At 42.4% G+C, this 20,999-nt stretch overlaps 1 protein-coding gene across 1 annotated transcript; it reads right to left on the bottom strand.

Moving 5' to 3' along the window:
• Positions 1 to 9,305: 9,305 nt before the first annotated feature.
• On the bottom strand, positions 9,306 to 10,271 carry LOC100542777 (2-oxoglutarate receptor 1). Its single transcript, XM_003203243.4, has one exon. The coding sequence runs from the start codon at positions 10,269 to 10,271 to the stop codon at positions 9,306 to 9,308; it is 966 nt and encodes a 321-aa protein (XP_003203291.1).
• Positions 10,272 to 20,999: the final 10,728 nt, after the last annotated feature.

The following is a 20,999-nucleotide window of genomic DNA, read 5'->3' as shown; positions in this document are numbered from 1 at the left end:
ATAGGTATGTAAAAGAACCAGGAAGGTAAAACAGAAAACAAGGGGCTCCAAGGTCTCCAAGGAAAAAGAAGATGCCCCTGGACCTCTTTGCTACATTTCCATCATTTTTTATGAGAAGGGTGATGAGGCACTGGAAAAGGGTTTCCCAGAGAAGTGATGGAAGCCCCATCCCTGGAGACATTCGGGGTTAGGCTGGATGGAACTCTGAGCAACCTGATTGTTGTCCCTGCTCACTGCGGGACGTTGGTATAGATGACCTTTAAGGATCCCTTCCAACACAAACAATTCAGTGATTCTATGACTTAATGCTTTGGTGACCCATTTCTGACCATCTGAGCTGCAATACACATTAGGTCCCACCTGAGAGTGTGGATTTTGGTGCGTGGTTGCAGCAAACCCCACAGCCTGTTGGGTTGGGTCGCAGTGGGCTCTCTCCTACTTGTGATCTCACAGGGATTCCCAGGGTAGAGGAAAGGCAGCATTCTCTTAGGGAACAGCACTGTAAGCAAGTGGGTAGTTTTGTCAGGAAGATGTGTATTATTTGGGAGCCTTTTGGGACATCTGAATAAACTTAGATAAAGAAGAGCTTGGGCAGTTTATTTGCAAGCAGCTCTCCTGACTTGTTGCTGTGATTGGTAGGTATGCCTCTTTAAAAGACAAAAGCAACATAGAATGGACAATGTACAAACAGCTGGATCAACAAGATATAGTGAAAGCTGTACAAAGTGAGGAATAAGTCACATGTATCCCTCTGCAGCTCTCCTCTCTGTGTTCTTCTCACAGTGTTTGTTTCAACCATCATGCTGAATTGTCTTGGTGCAAGTGGGAGATATTTTATATCACATCAACGCGTAGGTGTTGCTTGGGTGTAACTGAGACAAATTTTCAGCTGTGTCAGTTTTTAGCTAGAAGTGTAGCTTATAGATTGCTGAGCATTAGGAATGAGCATTAATGCTTGTCAGTGCAGGCACCCATTCCACAGGTGGGGAAGATATCTCTCCAGCAGCTCTCACCCTGCAGGCTGCCACTCATTTTAATCTCCCCAGCACCTATATTTCTCAGCCACTTGGCAGCCTCTCGATTTTACTGCTGAAAATTACATCCTTCAGAAGTCTCATGAAGAAATTTAATAGTTTGGTTACATCGCAGGACAGAATCTCCCATAAGTCGTGCTTCTGAATTTCCATAACATTTTCTTATACACCATTTCGGGTGTCTGTCAGAGCGTGTCCCATCTCGGTGCTATGGCAAATTAGCAGGGCCTAATGAGAAGTCCTTGTCTGACAAGCTCCTCTAAGGGCTTCGAAAGGCTCTCCAGCAAACTCAGTGAGTTTGCAGAGGTGCAGAGCAGTGATACTTCAGACATGCACAACCAGGACTTGGGACAATAAACCACCCTCTGAATGGCTTCTCAGGCTCTTAAATCCATGTGTGTGTGTGCCTACCTGCTCTGTGTTTGCACACTGTAGTCCTTCTCTTCCTCCCTTGTGATGGCTTCCTTCCTGTTCATTTCATTCATGTTTGCTCAACACTCTTCATCCCTTTTCTGAATGCTGAAAGCACAAATTCTCTCATGGTTTTTGCTTTTTTCCTGTAACTTCCAGGTTCTTGTTTTTTCAGTGCTGCTACCATCATTCCAACACCCTTCTGACTACTTTCTGAAACCCAAACCAAATCCTAGCACAAATCTACATAGCAGCCTGCCATTCCCTTGGCATGCCCTGCAGTCCTCTATGCAAAAGGATCTCATAGAATTGCTCAGGTTGGAAAAGAACTTAAAGATCATCAAGTCCAACCACAACCTACCATTTTCATAGAAAAATAGCCAGTAAAATAAATATATGTCTTAAATTGAGTACATTGCCACTCAGATGTGTGCAGGGAGAGTGGGATACTTCCTGATGCAGGACTGGGAATGGGGATAGGGACAGTGCTTGGAGTGCCCCAGCTCTCATGTGCCAAGTATTTGATCTGAGTCTCACTTTTAAATGTTTTTAATATATTTTTGAATGTTTTTATACTATTTTATACTTTATATTTATAATATAATAATTACTATTATTATTATTATTATTTCTTCACAATTCCACAAGTTCTATTCCATTTTTCTGCTTACATTGTTCTGCTATTATTGTTCTGTTGCTCAATCATTATTACTATTTTTCCATTTTATTATATTCTCATAGTGTCTCATCCATATGGTGTTCTAGTTCTAGTGAAGCACTGGAACAGATTGCTCAGAGAGGTGGTGGATACTCCATCCCTGAGGCATTCACGGTCAAGCTGGACTGGGCTCTGAGCAACCTGAGATAGCTGTAGGTGTCCCTGTTCTTTGCAGGGAAAACAGATGATTTTCAAAGGTCCCTTCTAACTCAAATGATTCTATGAATCTACATATAATCTTTCTATAAAACAAATACTGAGAACACATACAGGATATTCTGTATTCTGTTCTGTATTCTGTTCCACATAACCACATCTTCTTATTTAGCAGGGCAAACAAATACACAGATTTCCTAAACTAGGCTGTCGGAAGATACTGATTAGCCAGAAGGTGTGGCAAAAGTTCACGTTATACTCTAAAATGTAACATCAAACCTGAATCTGTTGGTTTGTTGTTTTTTTTTTTTACCAAACTTTTCAGTACAGAAATAATGATCTTCATATGGATGAGATACAGCAGGCCAGGTTCATCATGCCAGAGGCACTGAAGTCAGAACTGTGCACACCACTGACTATCTGTACAGTTCATCTGCCCTAGGAGGGACTGGCTGGGCTCTCCAAGATGTCATTCCTCCCTGATGCCTGTAAAACTACCCATAGCTCACTCAGAAATAGGCCTCCATTTTATCTGAAGTCAGTTGAGGGAGTCTTACTTAGGATGACTGCTAAGAGAAAAGAAAACTTAAAATAAAAAGGCATGCCAGAGATATGCTTCTATTTACTTTTTCCCCCAGAGGAGAAAGAAACAGATGCTTTACAGAAAGCAAAAGTAGTCACCTTAAGAGGGTGATGTAATGCTAGATATGAATATAAAACAGGTCAGATAAGGATGCTCTTTGTATTCTAAGTACGTGAATAAATGTAAACAGCTTGGACAGTGAGACACACTCAATTGTGCAGTGCTGAAATGAGCCACGGAATCGTCTTGAAACATCAGCATCTTAACGGCAAAATTTACATCAAAATTTACACAAGCAAATGCCCCATACTTGAATAGCCTCCCCCTGGATGCACAGCCAAATCCATTTTAGTACAGAACATTACTGTTTATCACATAGGCAAATAGAGTTTGTTTCCATGGCACAAAAAAGAAGCTCAATAGCCAGGTGCCACCTATATTAAATATAAACAAAGCAGAATAGCTAGAGATTGGCCTTGAAACCAGTAGTAAAACCTTACTAATTTGTGCACGGCAGAAAATTATATCTGAGAGGTGATCATGTGTATTTAACCCAGAACGTCACCACATTGTTTTGAAAACTGCTTCCAAAGATTTTTCCCGCTGCTGCAATTATTTTGTAGTCATTTCTTTTTGTTCTGAAAAGGTAAATTCTTTTCAGCCAACCTCTGCCCCTCAGCATCATGCTGCTCTGGTACTGCAGAAGAGGAAAGGAACAAGTGAAATATGCATTCATATCCCAAGGAAGAGGTTAAAACTTAATGTAGCAGTTATTTTGGAAGAATTACATTTTTACATTAGGTACTACTTCCCTGTGTATCTGTATCTGCACGTCTCTGTTTCTGTGTCTCTATAAGCACAAATGCTAAGTAGCTGCATCATTTACATTTTTATGGCACAAGCCCTTGATTGAATTTTCATAATGCCAGGAGGGTCCATTTGGGATTCTGATCCTGCTGTGCAAACGCTCACTAAGGCATCTGCCCCAAAGAGCTTATAACTCTAAGCGGATAAAATGTGGCAGGGGAAATAATTAAGGGAAGATAAAGTGGTTCTCTGTTGCTGGATGGGAGGGTCAGCCTGCTCTAGGACCAAAGCTTGATGTTCCAGTGAGCTCATGGCCAGACTGTCCCTCCCTCTTTGCTGGTGGATGACTTGGCCACAGCACACAGCAGTGTTATCCCCTCCCCTCGTAATTGTGGTGCACAAGAATGAGAACACAAGCTGCAAGCTGCTGCGATTGCCCACTGCCCCTCCACTGGCATATTGAAGTAAAATTCAGAGCCCTCCAAAAAGCCTTTGTTTCCTTCTACACAAACCCATAATATATTTTGATGTTGCCTTCATCTCTGTGGTGCTGGCCCAAGATGCTTTAGGAGATCAGGATAGCTTTAGAGAACAGGTTCAGCTTGTCAGCACAGTTTGTGTTTCAGATTCTCAGACCACTGCATGTGACTTTAAGTGAAGCCATCCTAGTCACCATTCCTCAGGGTTTGCATATGCAAACCGATGCATAGCCACTGAGGTTAATGTTTGGGTCAGTGTTTTCACTAAGGGGAAATCTGCTGAGGATATGTGGGGATGCACTACATGACTATTTGCATAGGATTGGTACATATACAGAAAAGAAAGGTTACTGACAGTCATCATATTAAATACAATGCTTAAATAATGATACCTAGAACTGAGCATCAGGCTTACTCCTTTGGAATGAAGATTTTTGATGAATTAGCAGAAGCTTCTTCTTTCCCGTAAGGTCACAGGACCAAAGAGCATTTTGTATGTCCAGCCCTGTGTGGTTACACTTCTACACAACATGTGACCAGCTGACTCGGTTTTGTGGGTTGCTTTTGTGGTTTTGTGCGATGCCTTCCCCCCCCACAACTGTGCTGGGCATGTCAATCCATACATCTGCTCCTTGTAGGGTCAGCAGAGACATCCCAGAGCACAGGCTACTGGAGAAAGAGAAAACATTATAAAAGAAGAAAAAGGAAAAGGGGGGTCATATTCACTCACAGTCTCAGCAAACTGGAGGCAGGTTTTTCTTCCCTTCCATTTCACTGTCCCTCAAGCATTACCATGTGTATCACACATACAGGTCTGGAGCCCATACAAGGAACTTGCTCAGGTAGGTTTGGACTGTCTGCTGGGCTCTTTAACCATTTTAAAAATAGGGATATTTCTGTTTCCTTAGAGGTGGAGAACAAGCCAGGTGTATATGCTGTACACCTGGTGAGACTTGCGTTGTCCCCTTCTTCACTATCAGTCACCAGGTCCCCAAGCCCCACACTGTTAACAGGTAGGTGTGGAGAACAGGCTTCACAATCTGCCACTGTCACTGCTGCTGGCACTGGCTGGGTTTCTCCTCTGCCTGTGTAAAAAGAATCCTCCCTGTTTTTCCTTTCCATTGGAAGATGATTTAGTAGAGAGAATTGGAGAACAGCATTTCACTCTCTGATGTTTTCTTAGCCCACAGCCTCCTTTCACTGGAGATGAGGCTGATGGAACTGCCCAGGGGATGAGAACGTTGCCTCCTGTACTTTTAGAGATGGATCTGTTGCCTCCAACAGACCAATGGGAAATCTCCAGAGGAGCCCAACAATTCCAAAGGGCAGCCTGGAGATGAGAGCAGAAAATTACATGGTATACACAGTAGCATTCCTAACACTTACTATTTGCTTTACAAGAGTGATTGCTGCTGCTTTCACTATACAAGAAATCATTTTATAAGCCACCATTTTTGGTTCAACTATTGCTGGGAATCAGACACCAGAGAAATTCTGTACTTTCTGAGAAAAAGTCACCCTTGTCCTCTGTGGGTACACTCCTTCCACCTGTGCAGTTACCTGTCCAAGCAGGCTAGGAGGTCTGGGACTTTATTGAGAGCCATAAAACATCTGTTTTGACTTTATGTCTGTCTGGCTTGTGTGTGAATGCAGTTATGCCCCTGCACAGTGAAAGCATCACAAACATGAGCAGTAAATGACTGTACTATGCTACTTATTTAAGGATTGGTGCCCTACCCATAGTAGACTGAGTTAAAGGCTCACTTTATTCCTTGAACTTGGTTAGTCTATTTCCTCTTCTCTCTTAACACAAATGCATTAGAGATTGTTGGAAGGAATCTTGAGCTTTTGCATTGTAGCAATTCTGACAAACTTAGGAGAATGTTAGAAATTAAGAAACAATGAAATCCATACAGGTGTAAAACAATAAATTAATAAAATACTAATATGGCTAAACTGTTCTTCTTATCTGTGGTGATGTAAATCTGGATTGTGGTCTGCTATTAGACATGACTGTCACAGCAGATGCTTGCAGTTTCTTGATAACATTACAGTAGTCTTTCCCTTTCTCCCCTCTGGCTCAGGGTGAGGATAAACTACAGAGGAGTGCTGAATGATGCTGACAACTGCACAGCAGCTGTGACTATTTGACTACCGCCTTCGGTTGGCCATTGTCACACCATAGGATACCGGGTCAGGAATGAGCCTCCTGAGATCTACAGCCCTACAGCAATCAGTGTGCCAGGCATACAGCTGGAGCAGTGGGAGGCTAGAAGGGCAGGGGAGAAGTGGGAGTATGTCTGCACAGAGTACATTCAAAGGGGGGAGGTATCACAGCATGGAGCAGTGTAGAAGCTACATGCCAGCACTGACTGAAGGGATAGGAGCCAGGAAGGACTCTTGCATAGACCTCCTCCTTTTTTATGACTACTACTGAAATTGTAAAAGTACAGTTTGTAATCAAGTCACTTATATATTTGCTCTCCTGCCCAAATTATACAAGGTGGTGATGCTAGAACTGAAGATGTTCCAGGCCTTCGGCATTTTAAAATGGTGCAGAAAGGAAAAAGAAAAGGATAAAAGGGGAAAAGGGAAAATGGAAAAGGGAAAAGGAAAAAGGAAAAAGGCGGAGGGAAAGGAAAGGGAAAAGGAAAAGGAAGAGGAAGAGGAAGAGGAAGAGGAAAAGGAAAAGGAAAAGGAAAAGGAAAAGGAAAAGGAAAAGGAAAAGGAAAAGGAAAAGGAAAAAGGGGTTATGACAGTATGCTCAAACCTGAAAAAATGTCATGCTCATCTTTGCCTACTGGTGATGTATCAGATGCCTCTCATGTCTCTGGAACAAGCATTTGTGAGCAGCACTGAAACTGGAGAGATTACAAACCCAGCACAATGTGTAGAGTGTGAGATATTTCTATTGCTTTTTTAAAATTTTTCCTACGTGAACATCTCTGCAGGCCTGCACAGGGCAAGTTTTCAACTTCAACTAGCTTTCTCCCCCAGACTTTGAGGATGAGTACTGGTCACAGCCATGCTGTGCGGTGCAGAAGGAAAAACTTTCCTTGACATGGGCAATTTCTGCAGGAAAAAAAAAAAAAAAAAAAAGGCTTCCATCTGCATTTCCTGCCTTAGCTTTTGCTTCAGAGCCCACCTCCTACTCTGAAACAAATGCTTTTCTTCCTTTTCCCATCTCTCTTACTATGTCAGGGATGGCTTCTCACGTCCTCTCCTGCCCTGGTGTTGCCTTCTGTTTTTCCCTATCTGCTGATGCTCTAAGAGAGGTAGTGAATAGGCTCCATGTGCAACAGAGGAATCACAGGCTGCCTGCCAGCCATTTGGGTCTGTGCATAATGGCAGCAGTAGTCTGGTGGTCACTTGAAAATAAGGCCACACATAAAGGGACTGGATAAAGGTCTCAAGAAAGTCTTATGGAAGCAGGTGTTGTCAGTACTTAATGGACATTCTAGAGTGGTAAGCGACAGTAATGAAACATCAAATAGAGATGCTATAAAAACATTAGATGAATCACTCTGTGATCATGCTTCTAGTCTCAAAATATTATGTTGATAATAGTTTTGTACTGATGATGGCTAGGATACCTCAGCTGGTCCTGGGACGTCTCTCAATTGTGTCTGCTAGTATTAGACTTCTATTTTGCTGTGAGTCTATAGTTTTTTTTCTTGTAAAATGGCCTATATTACTTGTCAGATGTGTTATTACCCAAAGCTGCTCCTTAGAATCATAAAATCATAGAATCGTGTAGATTGAAAAAGACCTTTGAGATTATCAAGTCCAACTATCTCTTTATTTGGTGTGAACAAGTAGAGCTTCACTGAGTAAAGAAAGAGACAAATATGAATCTCTATTTTCTATCAATCTGGTCCATTTATACATCCATCCATTTACACAGAATCACAAACTCATAGAATCAAAGAATGTCTTGAGTTGAAAGGGACTTAAAAGCCCATCCAGTTCTGACCCCCTGATATGAGCCAGGTTGCCACCCACTAGATCAGGCTACCATCCAAGCTGATCTTGGATATCTCACATATGTGATATTCACAACTTCTCTGAGCAGCCTGTTCCAGAGCCTTACAACCTTCAAAGAATTTTCTCCTAACGCTAACCTAAATCTCCCTTCTTTTAGTTTAAAACCATTACCCTTTGTCCTGTCACTAAAACTCCCTGATTGAGAGTCTCTTCCTGTTTCTCAAGCCTGCATTACAGTTAATCCACAAACAGTAGTACAGAAAACCCTTATAGTAGTCTTGTACTATTGTACCATCAATGCTCAGGAGATTACTGAAGGCACTGAATAGGATCTTGTTGTACAAGCCCCCTCTTAACCACCTCTGGAGAACAATTTGTCCCACTCTGTACTGGACCAGTATAAAAGTAAAGCACCTACATTTGAGTCTGTGCCTGATCTATTTACCTTCTATGGTCAATGGTGAGAAACAGGCACTTCTAGGTCATGATTCATCTTGTCTAAATGCAGGCATCAAGAATAATTAGGTGAATCACACTCTAAAAACTGCTTATTTCTCTCCACTATAGTAGAAATTTATAACATGAGGCCAAGGTGATTAGCTTATATATAGAGATCTACTCTGTCAAGGTCTCCAGGGAGGTGAGATGAATCCTTCTGCAGGTCTAAAGTAGGTGTGATGAATTGTCTTCTGGATGATCTCATCCATCTTCTTTAATCAGAAAAGAAGTCAAAGCTAGGTACCTAACTTAGACTGGGCACTTTACTTCTAAGTTACTAAAATTAAATGAAATTACTCCCATCCTGAATCTGTATCTGCCACTAACAAGCAACTATTTTTTGCTGAAATTGATGGGCTGTTCTCTAAAAGAGACATTAAGGATTCAGCACGTAAATGCAGAAAAAAAGTCTGAGAAATTTACTTTTTTTTCAGTATTTTATTTCGCATTTTTATTTTAATTTTTAAGGGGTGGTTGCTTGTTTGTAATGATGATGTGTAACTCTAAAACATAGAACAGATAAATTCTCCTTTGGCATTGGCCAAAGTGAGAGCCTGAGTACTTTAACTGAGGAGAGGTTCTGCCTGCCTGGTTATGGGCAGATTTGGACTCTCTCTGCATATCATCAGTCTTTTCTATTTCAAGTTCTTGCGTGTCCAAAACTTGAGGAGTGAGAAGATCGCATGCTGGAAGCTGTCTCCTGCCACTACGTAGAGCAACAAGTTTCCAAACGTATTTAATGCTGCTAAAGGTTTAGTTAGAATAAATGTAAAAAGGATCGTATTCTTGAGATTGCAGCTAGCCACTCGCACGCGAAGCTCAATCCGAATCATCTGAAAGACATGGAAGGGGAGGAAGCACACGTAGAAGACCACCAAGAGGACGATGGCAAGCCTGCGAGCCTTCTGTTTGTAGCAAGCCTGCGTATGGGGCCCTTTGGCCAAGGCTTGAATAATGAGTGCATAGCACAGAGTCACTGTCACCAGAGGCAAGAAGAAGGCAAATATCGTCAGCAGCCAGTTATACCATCGAGTAGTGTCAAGGTCCTCTGCAGAAGACAGATCTGGGCAGATTGTCCTGTTCTGTGTATGCTTTATGGAGATCAAGGTGCCCAAGGGGCTGATCATTGCCAGGGAAATCATCCAAATTACTGTGCAAGTCGCCACTGCCCATCTCTTCTTTTGAATGAAAAAGCATCTAACTGGGTGGACGACTACAAGAAAGCGGAAGATGCTGAAGCAGCTAAGGAAGATAATACCGCTGTACATGTTGAAGTAGAAGCCAAAGTGAATAAACTTGCACATGAAGTTTCCAAAAATCCAATTATTTCCATTAGCAGAGTAGTGTATAAAGAAAGGAAGTGTAGCAACATACAGTAGGTCAGTGACAGCCAGGTTTAACATAATGACGGTGCTGCCTTTCCAGGGCCTCATCTTGACAAAGTAAACAAAAATGGTTACAATGTTCCCTGGGAAGCACACCAGGAAGATTAGGCCATAAAAGGCAGAGAGGTAGGATTTCACCTGTAAGAAATTTTCATCCTTGCAACTTGTCGAAGCGTCTGACAGAGCAGTAACATTGTCTGCGTGTTCAGATGCCATGTTTGCAGAAATCTTCCTTAAGCTTTACAAAAATCAGATGTTTATTTTTAACTTATTGTTAGGATAAACGCATTTGATTACATTTCTTGTCATTGCAGCAAACGTCTTTATGATAGGGTTTAGTAAAGGGGAAGAATAAGGTTTTGTTAATATACCCAGATCTGACTAGATCCCTTCCACTCCTAAGTTTGATTTCACCCTTCCACCCACCTTCTGTTGAATATTGATCAATTCTGTTGAATAATGATTAATTTTACCTTAGTTTTATTTAACCCCCTATATTAAAGATGACAATTGCTGCTTATGTGCAAACCTACAAGGGCAGCAAACACACTTATAGGAAACTAGAGAGAGTTCAGGCTTAGGTTTTGCAAAACTGTGCATTAGTCTTAGCCTTTCAGAAAGTGAAATTATACCTATATCTTATATTCATTAATTTGAACTCGTCAGTAGACTGTAGCCATGAAATCAGAGACAGCGTTCTGCTTTCATGGAAGACAAAAAATGCTCAGTGCAGATCTCAGGATCCAATGCTCCTGTGACCTGACAGCCATGGTTTGTTCCCTGAATATGGTCATATTCCCCTGGAGTCATCAGAGTATGAAACTGGTAGAAATGCTTTTCAAGAAAAAAAAAAAAAAGAAAAAAGTTTGATAGTGGCATAAAACTGATTTAAATGACTAAAGACTGTTTCTCATGGAGCAGAAGAAAGGTGGAAAGCGCAGATACTGTTAAAGGCTCTGATCTTGTTTCCCATTTAGTGCAAATTGGAACTAGATAGACTTGTCTCTGAAATAGTTTCTCATCTGCCATGGGCAGTTTGGATCTCTCCACAGTGAATTCAAGATATAACCTTTCTTGATACTGTTTTAACCTAAGAGAATGGTAACCAAGGATGAAATTAACCTCATCTAACTTCAGACATAGAAATGTTAGATGTCTAAACAGAAGCCAGTCATCCCAAAGTCCCCCTTTGCCCTCAGGGGAGAGATCTAGTTTCCTCCAGGGCATACTATCTGCCCATAAGAGAATTTTCAAAGATAAATGATTAACTCTTTTGACACACCTGTTTTTCTCTATTGACGACAAAGGCAGCCCAAGGAGATTAGTTCAGACCTGAACATCTAACATTCAGATGTCTCAGGTGAAACAAGAGGCATGCTTCTGGGGGTCTTCAATGAACAGGGACACCTACAGCAAGATCAGGGTGCTCAGAGCCTCATTTAGCCTGACCTTGAGTATTTCAATGGGGCATCCTCTACCTCTCCAGGTTAGCTCAGGATATAGCAGCTTCACTGTCAGAAGAATTTGATAGACAGTGAAGCTTGTTTTAAACAAATGCAGATTAACGTTCAGACAAAAGGTAGAAATAAAAGTTTTCTCTCTCTTCTTCTGCTTGGTGATACCACTGTCACACCAATTTTATGTCTTTAACAATAAGGTGTATTTTAAATAAAGCTAGGTAAAATTTCCTAGAATACTTGATTGACCCTCAGTTTAGTATCCTTGTACCACTGAATCTGTGCTTCACTGCAATCTTGAACCCTCCAAACTGAAAATGGTGAAATACTGCTTACCTGAAAAACTGCAATTCTGCTTCTAGCTTTTATTGCTGCAAACAAAGAGCACTACAGATGAAATGTATTTACGTCTTCCTTACAGTGGAGCAGTTTTAAGTATGGCACAGCAAGTGCAGGTTATAGTATGGATCAGACACTGGCTTAGGTATCAGCTCTCAGACCTGGGCCGTTGTAGAAGCTATCTTCTGCCCCCTGCCACTCATGATGTTCTGCCTTCCTAGGACAGATCATGTTTTGCTGGCAGCACTTCTTTGTAGTGAGGTAACCCTGTAGTATTCAAATAGCAGCAGATCACATTTAAATTAGTATGTATGTGTTTATGAAAGAGAAAATTAAATTTACTCTCCATTTCCTGTGAAGTGAAACCCAATCACCAAACAGAATAAGCTGTGTTGCCATTTCAAGGTCAAGTGAAATGTATTACGACATTGTTTCTTCATTAAAAGCAAGCGTCTAACAAAGTCAAATTTTCAGCTCACGTAAGAAATGAAGTTTTCTTTGGGAATGATGTGCTTTTCAAGAACTGTGGCATTTTCTGCTTATTTTTGGTGACTAAATGATATGCAATTAGCATTGGCTACTTATTAATGAGATAGCTGAAGTTGCAAACTTGCTTTCTTTTGAGCCTTTGCTTTCAGGCTTCATGATTCCCAAAAGCTGCAATTTTCCATGCTCCTTGAACCAAAAGACTGTTCTTGAATAAAAACCTCATTATCATCCTTAGCTTGAGGAACAAGATCAAAAGAGATTATTAAAAAAATACAAAATCATACTACCTTGCATTTTGTAACTGCAGGCTTTGGTCCCTGATCTTGCACCATGGTCCACGCATATTGGCCCCAGCTGCCTAGCAGCCTCATGGCCTTGGTACAATGTATAGGTCCTATTCAGCAATAAGGTCTATGTTTTACTATTAGGAGAGCAAGATTTCAGTTCTGAACAGTTGGTATGTTAGTGTAGCTGCAGAGAACCACTTAGATAAGAATATTTTTAGGAAGACCATCATAACTCTGCTTGGATGCCTGCACCATAGGCATGAGTTGGGAGAGTGTTATTTGTTTTGTTAATCATGCTGTAGGGAAAGAGTGGTAATGGGCACAACTAAGATTGGAAGCGTCTAGTAATCTGTTACCACTAGGGGAAGGGCATCACCTCTGTTCTCACCTGAACAGAGCATTTCTCTAGGTCATTGGCTAGAGACACTTTTAAAAAATATCCAAAGTTTCTCAATCATTGTAAAATTCATTGTCGTGTAGCAGCTCAGAGATCAGCAACTGTTTAAACAGCTATTACCGTGTTCCCAGTCACTGCATGTGTCATTAGAAATCATTTGTATGAGGCTGTAGTGTTAGAAGCACAGAGGGAGCTAATTATAGTTAGGGATCATTTGATGTATCTGCTACTTAATCCATTACACTTCTGTGCAGCAGACGCTGGTATTTATCCCACCTTGGTGGCGGCGGTGCCTTACTAGAAGCAAAAATGGACTTTCCCAGCACCATGTGTGTAACTGCCAGGGATCCAGGGCACTGTGGTTTCGAACTGGGGTCACCTCAAAGTATCTGACTTGGGCAGGAAAAGAGAACAAAACCTCTATTTTCAGACTTGTTTCAAGAAGAGGGTAATACATGGCCATTCAGAGCACTCTGCATGAAGACCAAGCAGTACTCCATAGCCTACCCAAATCTTCTCTCATCTTTGGTTCAAAGAGACCATGCTGGCTCCTACCTGCTTCAGACCTTGCCTGAACCTTCACCAGAGTTCAATAAGCTCCTCTTTGCACATAAACTTTTTGAAGGTTTGCTTTAATTCACAACCATTTATTGGTCCAGAGGCTTGTATCAGACTTGGGAAACTATGGACAAACCAGGAAGTACCATTTGTGAATAGCTGATTTAAATTGCTTGCATGGTGTCATGCAGAATCACTATGAAAGAAAGATGATTCTCCAGAGCAACTTGCAGCTCTTCAGTCTGAGACATAATCTCTTTATCAGTATTTTCCCCATCTTATCTCCATACATCTTTTAAGTTGGCCTGTAGGCAGACCAGTCTGATCCTTACCTAGAAACTAGGTCCTTTGTATGCTTTCAGGCTATGCTTGCCCAGCTTCCCTCTACAAGCAGTAGATAAATCAGAACATCTTCTGGTTTCACAGTTGGCTTCAATCACTCTAATTGCAGGCTGCTGCAGGAACATTGGCAGCACCACTTCCCTCCTCTATTCTTAAGCCACACGGTATCAGTGGTTCTAATATTTCTACAGTCATAAGATGTCAGCTAATTGAGCTGCCTGAAAGAAAACCACTTTTATTCTTATTTCTGGCATGCTGATGAGTGGCTGTGGCTCCTCCTGTGTGTACATAGGCTCTAGTGGCCAGGGCAAGAGGAGGGCAGCAGAAGATGAGCTCGTGCAGAGGTATGGCAGTGAGACCATGTGGCAGGTAGTTTTGTCAGATGAGCTACGATTTCTCTCCAATTTGATGACCATTTGTAAGAATTACGAAGACCAGATAAAAGCAAAGAGAAAGCTACGTGCATCTTCCCTGAAACAACCGTTACAAAATCCTGCAGAATTCACGTGTCTATATGTAAGTATTGCTGTTGATTATTGCATAGAAAGGAAACCAGAATGATTTGGCAGTAGGACTTCCAATTAAATATTTCCTCTTAAAACTTCATACTATTGGCAAGTTCAGCTATCACAGAGCACGTGACACAGGGAGGATCATCTTTTAATATTGTGTTTTTCCTTCAGTGAAGGCAGAGCAAAGAGGACACGCAGGGCATGGGTTCATGTATTTGGAGCACACAGTCTGCTACAGAAAGTCTAGAATACAGAAGTAGGGAGTAAATTCCAATGCCTTTATTTTGCTTTGTCATATTAAATCACTTGTGGCTAATTGCCCCTTTACTCCACATGGGCTGACCATTAACTTCTGCAGGCACAGGGGCAGAGGAGATCATAGAGGGATTTTTGTGGACTCTCAGCATCACTGCCAAGTTGAAGTGTTATTATGACTTGTAGGTGTGATGGTCAACAAGTTGTCCCTCAGGCTCAGAGGCCACTCTCATATCATGAAATCTGATCTAAAATTGATGAGTGTAAGTGAAAGGCTTCTGTCAGTGGTACTAGGCTTAGGGTCAGACCTTCAGACATGGACGTGCATGGTGTAGCACAGTAGGAATAACAAGGATAGCTCTGACTGATGACTGTATAGGAAAATAGGCAGTTTGTTGGGCAACTGCTAGGCTCCAGAGTGTTGAGTGTTCCGTTATACATTTTACTTTTCGTTCAGCAAACATACAATCTTTCCATGGGCTATTTCCCTTAGCAAGCATGCATTTGTTTGTCTGGTCTTACCCTGTTTGTGATTGAATACCTAATTATAGTTGTTATCAGGACACTGTCGAGAGATGCTCTGTTCTGTTGAGAATGGTACCATGCGTCTTCATCACACAGGAAAGCCAGCTCCTGTTTTCCCTTCACATTTCTCCTCTGGGACAAACTGGTAAGGGCAGCATTTTTTAATCCCCAAATGCATGTTAAATTTCAATTAATCACTGCTAAATGCTGCCATCCAATTATGTAGGTAATAGAGACTGTTAATGAAAACTTCTGGAAAGGAATATTTTACCCTCAGAAAACTGCATGTATAATATGGAATATAAGCAGTGCTACCATATCAGCTGAGCAGAAGTAGTTCAATACCGTTCCAAAAATAGTCTGCATGAATCTGAGGTGCTATTTTACAGCTAATATTAGTCCTTGAAGTGTATCAGTGCTCACTGGCTATAGTGCATAGAAGAAGGAAAAATCTACTGGAGCACTGAACTTTCAGAAGGTGAGCTGCTCCATGGGGAGTGGGCAGAAGAAAGGCAATGGGACAGTTTGCCTGCTTGAAGCCAGTGTGTTCTCTGATACCTTGGTACAGCTTGGGCAAATCCATAAAGTGGTGAATAAAAAACGCTTTAGGAGCACACAGCTATGAAGCAATCTTAAACATAGCAGCTGTGCTGGGTAGTTTTCCCTTCAGACACTAAAAGCCAAACTAAGCTCACTGGAGATGTTACAGTGGTTGTAATTGTTTTAGGTAATGGGGCATTTCCTGAAAATGACCGAACTTAGTTGATCCAAAAACAGGGAGGACCAATTTGCTGGTTGTTATTCTGGTTTTTAATTTAGAGATGAAGCAGGCTCTAAACTCTTCTGGGATAAGTTGACTTGACTTGACTTCCAGCAATGTGTCAGCTAAGGGTGCTGATAATGTGGCCTCCAGTGTACAAGAAAGTTTGTAGTCATATATAGGTATATAAGGTATATTCTGTTGTGTTGCCACTGCTGCTATATTTCTTTTGCAGAGTACTATGGTAAATGAAGGAAAGTGTGCCCTTTGCCTCAGGCCACTCTAACAGTTTGTCTTCAGATGATTTGTCCCATGGCAGCCACCTACACATGAATTTAATATATGCAGAAATGAGCCTTGTTGCTATCTCGGTGCTATTCCCTCAGCAGACAGGAGCCCCCAGCTGTGCAGAGGACTGCTACATTGCTGTCTTACTGCACTAGCAGCCCTACTACCACCATCCTCATGCTGCCCCCTTCCCACATACATCACTGCTATGCGTCCTGTTCCCACCCACTTTGGAGATGAGCCTTTCCCAGCAGGACTGGTGTCAAGGGCAATACAGGGTGGGCAGTGAAAGGAGCTAAGCCGTGTGGGATACATTCTGTATTTGAAAAGCTTTATTTCCCTCCCTTGCTCACTTCCTTTAATTCCTTTCTTTTCATGATCATTAGAGTTATAAACGGGTAAACCATTTGTTTGCATTACTACTGTTTGTTTCTGATCAGGTAATGATGAGGTAGAATTTTAGTATCATAAAATATTAAGCAGAAATAATTCTCAGTCAAAGTGAAATTCAGAGTTTGCTTGACCACAGCAACAGAAGAAGACTGAACTAGATACTCACAAGGAAATGCATTTTGAATTGTCATGTGATTGCTAAGTTGAAGGTTTAATATTCTCTACAGAGGACTTAGGGAATGATATTACATCCTTTTCTTTGGACTTCTGGATGCAGTGGCTGCTCAGTTGATCATTGTACCACTTAGACCAGAGCAACCCAAAACTGCTAAAGATGCCTCCCTCCTCTGAGCCTCCTGCTGCCCCTAAAGCTGGCACACCATTCATGCCCTTTGCCCATCACAGACATGCCACATGTATCCTCTCAAGACATGTTGGAAGGCAGCTCCATCTGCTCCCCTGCTCATGGGGTGCTCTGCTGGCATCCTCCTGAGAGTCACACAGCAAGGATTCACCTGGTCTTGGGCAATCTGGTGCTCTTCAAATAATGCTGAAGTGTTAAACATTATTATTCTCATGCAATTGAATGGCTCTCCAACAATTCAGTCTGGGTAGAGGAGTGGATTTAAATAGCCTTCAAGGAGATGATTCATGCAAGCAGAGCCTGTGGAATGCATGCTTTACTTATTGCTATTTTTATCTAATCTTTAACCTCTCATTATTTTGTGCTTTTCTGCATCAAATACATGATAGAGAGGTGGTGTTTTCTGCAGAAGCTTTCTTTTGCTTTGCTTTTCCACACCAGGTTTTGCCCAGAACTTTGGAGCTACTACTGAGCTTTGGTCAGTTCTTCCACACCCTCTTTCAGATCTGCAGGACTTAAATGAACACAGCACCAAATATAGGCCAAATGCAAAACCTGGAGTGCTGGAAAATCAATAGTGTAATTCAGAAAGTAACCTTTTGCTGCTGGTCTGTGCCGCGACTGGTTTCTGCTGAAGCAGAATCTTTGAAGGATAATACCTAGTAAATATATGAGAGTGCGCACGACGCTCTTTCTATCCAGGCAAAGAGTTGGCAGAAAGCAGTTCCCCTGAGATAACTTCACAAGCAAGTGCTGCAGGTACCCCATGATACAGAGTAATTTTGCAGTTCATTTTTGGCATTGCTCTCAAAGCTGTCCCTACCTATTACAGATGCTGTGATGATATCCATTCAAGTTTGCAATATTAGGGAGATAGTGAAGAAATCACAGCACTGTATAACAGAAGATTCAACCCCTCAAGAGAAGTAAAAACAATAAAAGAATTATAAGGGTAGTGAGACACAGTTGCCCAGAGAGGCTGTGAATGCCCCTTTCCTGGAGGCCTTCAAGGCCAGGCTGGATGGGGCTTTGAGCAACCTGATGATATGAAGTTGGGAGGATTGGCTGACACGCCTGAAGGCTGTGCTGCCATTCAGCAAGACCTGGACAGGCTGGAGAGCTGGGAAGTAAGAAACCGGATGAGGTTCAACAAAAGCAAGTGTAGGGTCTTACACCTAGGGAGGAATAATTGCATGCACCAGTAGAGGCTGGGGGATGAGCTGCTGGAGAGGAGCTCTGCAGAGAGGGACCTGGGCGTCCTGGTGGATGACAGGTTGGCCATGAGCCAGCAGTGTGCCCTCGTGGCCAAAAAGGCCAATGGCATTCTGGGGTGCATTAAGAAGAGCGTGTCCAGCAGGTCGAGGGAGGTGATCCTCCCCCTCTACTCTGCCCTGGTAAGGCCTCATCTGGAGTACTGTGTCCAGTTCTGGGCTCCCCAGTACAAAAAAGACAGGGATCTCTTGGAAAGAGTCCAGTGGAGGGCCACAAAGATGGTGAAGGGCCTGGAGCATCTCCCCTATGAAGAAAGGCTAAGTGAACTGGGTCTGTTTAGCCTTGAGAAAAGAAGACTGAGAGGGGACCTGATCCAGGTTTATAAATATCTGAGGTGTGGCGGCCATAGTGGTGAGGCCAGTCTCTTTTCAGTGGTACGTGGAGACAGGACGAGGGGAAACGGACATAAGCTGCAGCATAGGAAGTTTCGCACGAATGTGCGTAAGAACTTCTTCACGGTGAGGGTGACGGAGCACTGGAACAGGCTGCCCAGGGGGGTTGTGGAGTCTCCTTCTCTGGAGATATTCAAGTCTCGCCTGGACGCCTACCTGTGCGACCTGGTGTAGGGAACCTGCTTTGGCAGGGGGGTTGGTCTCGATGATCTCTAGAGGTCCCTTCCAACCCCTACAATTCTGTGATTCTGTGATTCTGTGATTCTGTGATTCTGTGATTCTGTGGTCTAGAGTAAAGTGTCCCTGCCTATAGCAGGGGATTTTGAAACTAGATGATCTTAAAGGTCCCTTCCAACCAAAACCATTCTATGATTCTATGAATTGAAAAAAGCTCTGTTCTCTCAACCTTACTTTTTTATTTATTTGTTTTCTTTCTTTCCAAAAGGCTCTGTTTAATTGTTGGCAATAAAATGAGATGGTACAATCTGCTGAAGGATGTCAGAAATATCATGCTTTTTACATACAGGCTCTTGGGGGTCAGGTCAGGTGTTTTAGACACTACACTGCATTTTCACAACATACCACTCTCCTCCTACATATTGGCATGCTAGAGAACCTGAAGAGGGAATGACTAATTGAAATTTTGCATCAGATTTTACAAATAGTTTCTAAGGAAGTGTAAACTGGTGCATTGCAATAGCTTTGGAGCCAAATTAAATTGCACCAGCAAGGCAGCTAGCCCTCTAACCCACTGGCTTTCATGGCAGTCAGTGCAACAAGCCAAGTGCAGAATCCTCCTTTCTGTGGGATTGCCTTGGGTGCAGGCAGCAAGTTGCCTGTTTTCCTGAAATCCCGATTCCAAGAGGTTTTGCCCACTGACATTGCAGGAGTTGTGGTGGAAACAAGTGCCTCAGGAATCTGATGCCTGCAGTCTGTACTCTCATTTCCATGTCCCATTCTGCTATTTGCCCTTTTCACAGCATATTTGTCTGATATCCAGTTTGTGATCTGCAAAGACCTTTGATTTTTTACTGCAGTAATGCTGCCTAAGCAGGCAGACCCGATTTTGGTCTAAGTTTTTGTTATCTTCCTATAAGCATAAATTTTGCACTTGTCCTCACTGAATTGCATCCTGTGTTTTCAGACCATTTCCCCAATTTCTGTAAATTGCTTTGAACTGAATGCTATCCTCAAGCATGCTGACAGTCATCTTGCCATCTGCATGCTTAAAGGGTATACTTTCTACTCCATTGCCCAAATCACTAGTGAATATAGTAAGGGTGAGCTCACTGCATAATCTGGACTTGGATGGAGAATTTTGTGATGCTAAACGTCCTGGAGCTGGGTCTTGCACTTCTCTCCCAGAAACTACCAACAGTGTTATTTATGTCTGGAGCAGCAGCTCAACCACAGCTCCAGCAGCACAGGCTTTTGTGAAAAATCTGAGAGAAGCAGCAATATATCAGGTTTTGTGCCTCTTGTGGCCCCCTCGCAGAGCATTTCAGAGAGAAATAAGTTCCATCCCAGGATGGGAGCTGGATGATGCCAGACCAAGCAGCTTTTGAGGCCAGCAGCTCTCTCCATCCTACTGTTGTGCTCCATCCCGTTCCCTATTTGGGTCTGCTTCTCTGGCTAGGTAGCTGGGAATCCTGGATGCTGCTACCTGGTTTCTGCCAACATTTTTGATAGATTGAAGACATTCATGTGAAGCATTTTGATTCTCCTGACTCGGCACTTTCTGGGGGAAAAGTACCCTGTAGGAAATTTTTCGATTAGCTGTAATCAGCATATATGAATTCTTCCCGCATGAACTAATACAGGGAAGTCAGCTCTCATTCTGAGAGCAAATGGCTCTCTCTTATCTCAGGTTGGGCAATTTTTCCTAATTCTCATCCTCAGTGGTTGGTGTGTGGAGATAATCCTCACTGCAACCGTGGCAGTGGTTGGATTGAGCTGAAGTCTCCTGGATAGCAAATTGCTGATCTCTTTGTCACTGGCAGTAAAATATCACGTTGCCTCTGCCTGCCAGGGTAGGGGACAATAAACTCTCAACCAGAGAGGGCTCTACACATGATAGGAAGAGGGGTCCAGCAGTCATATAGTTTTCTTCGAAGATTTGATTCGCACTGCTTTTCATCCTCTGGTATCTCTAGCTCAAGAAGAGGAGTACAAAAACCTCCATCATCTGCCTAGGAGCAGAAAGGTTTAGGATGAGAACTTGTGCTCCCGAGGTGGCACTTTTCATGCACCACTGAACACCAGCAACAAGTAGGGCCTACTTTACAGCTCGAGTCAATGCATGTTTTGTGCTTTG

The sequence above is a fragment of the Meleagris gallopavo genome, chromosome 1 (assembly GCF_905368555.1).
Source record: "Meleagris gallopavo chromosome 1, MGAL_WU_HG_1.1, whole genome shotgun sequence".
Lineage (NCBI taxonomy): Eukaryota > Metazoa > Chordata > Aves > Galliformes > Phasianidae > Meleagris > Meleagris gallopavo.
This window is presented reverse-complemented; position numbering and strand designations above follow the sequence as displayed.

Excerpts from the sequence above, each read along its gene's own strand:
- LOC100542777 (XM_003203243.4), bottom strand. The coding sequence starts at position 10,271 with ATGGCATCTGAACACGCAGACAATGTTACTGCTCTGTCAGACGCTTCG.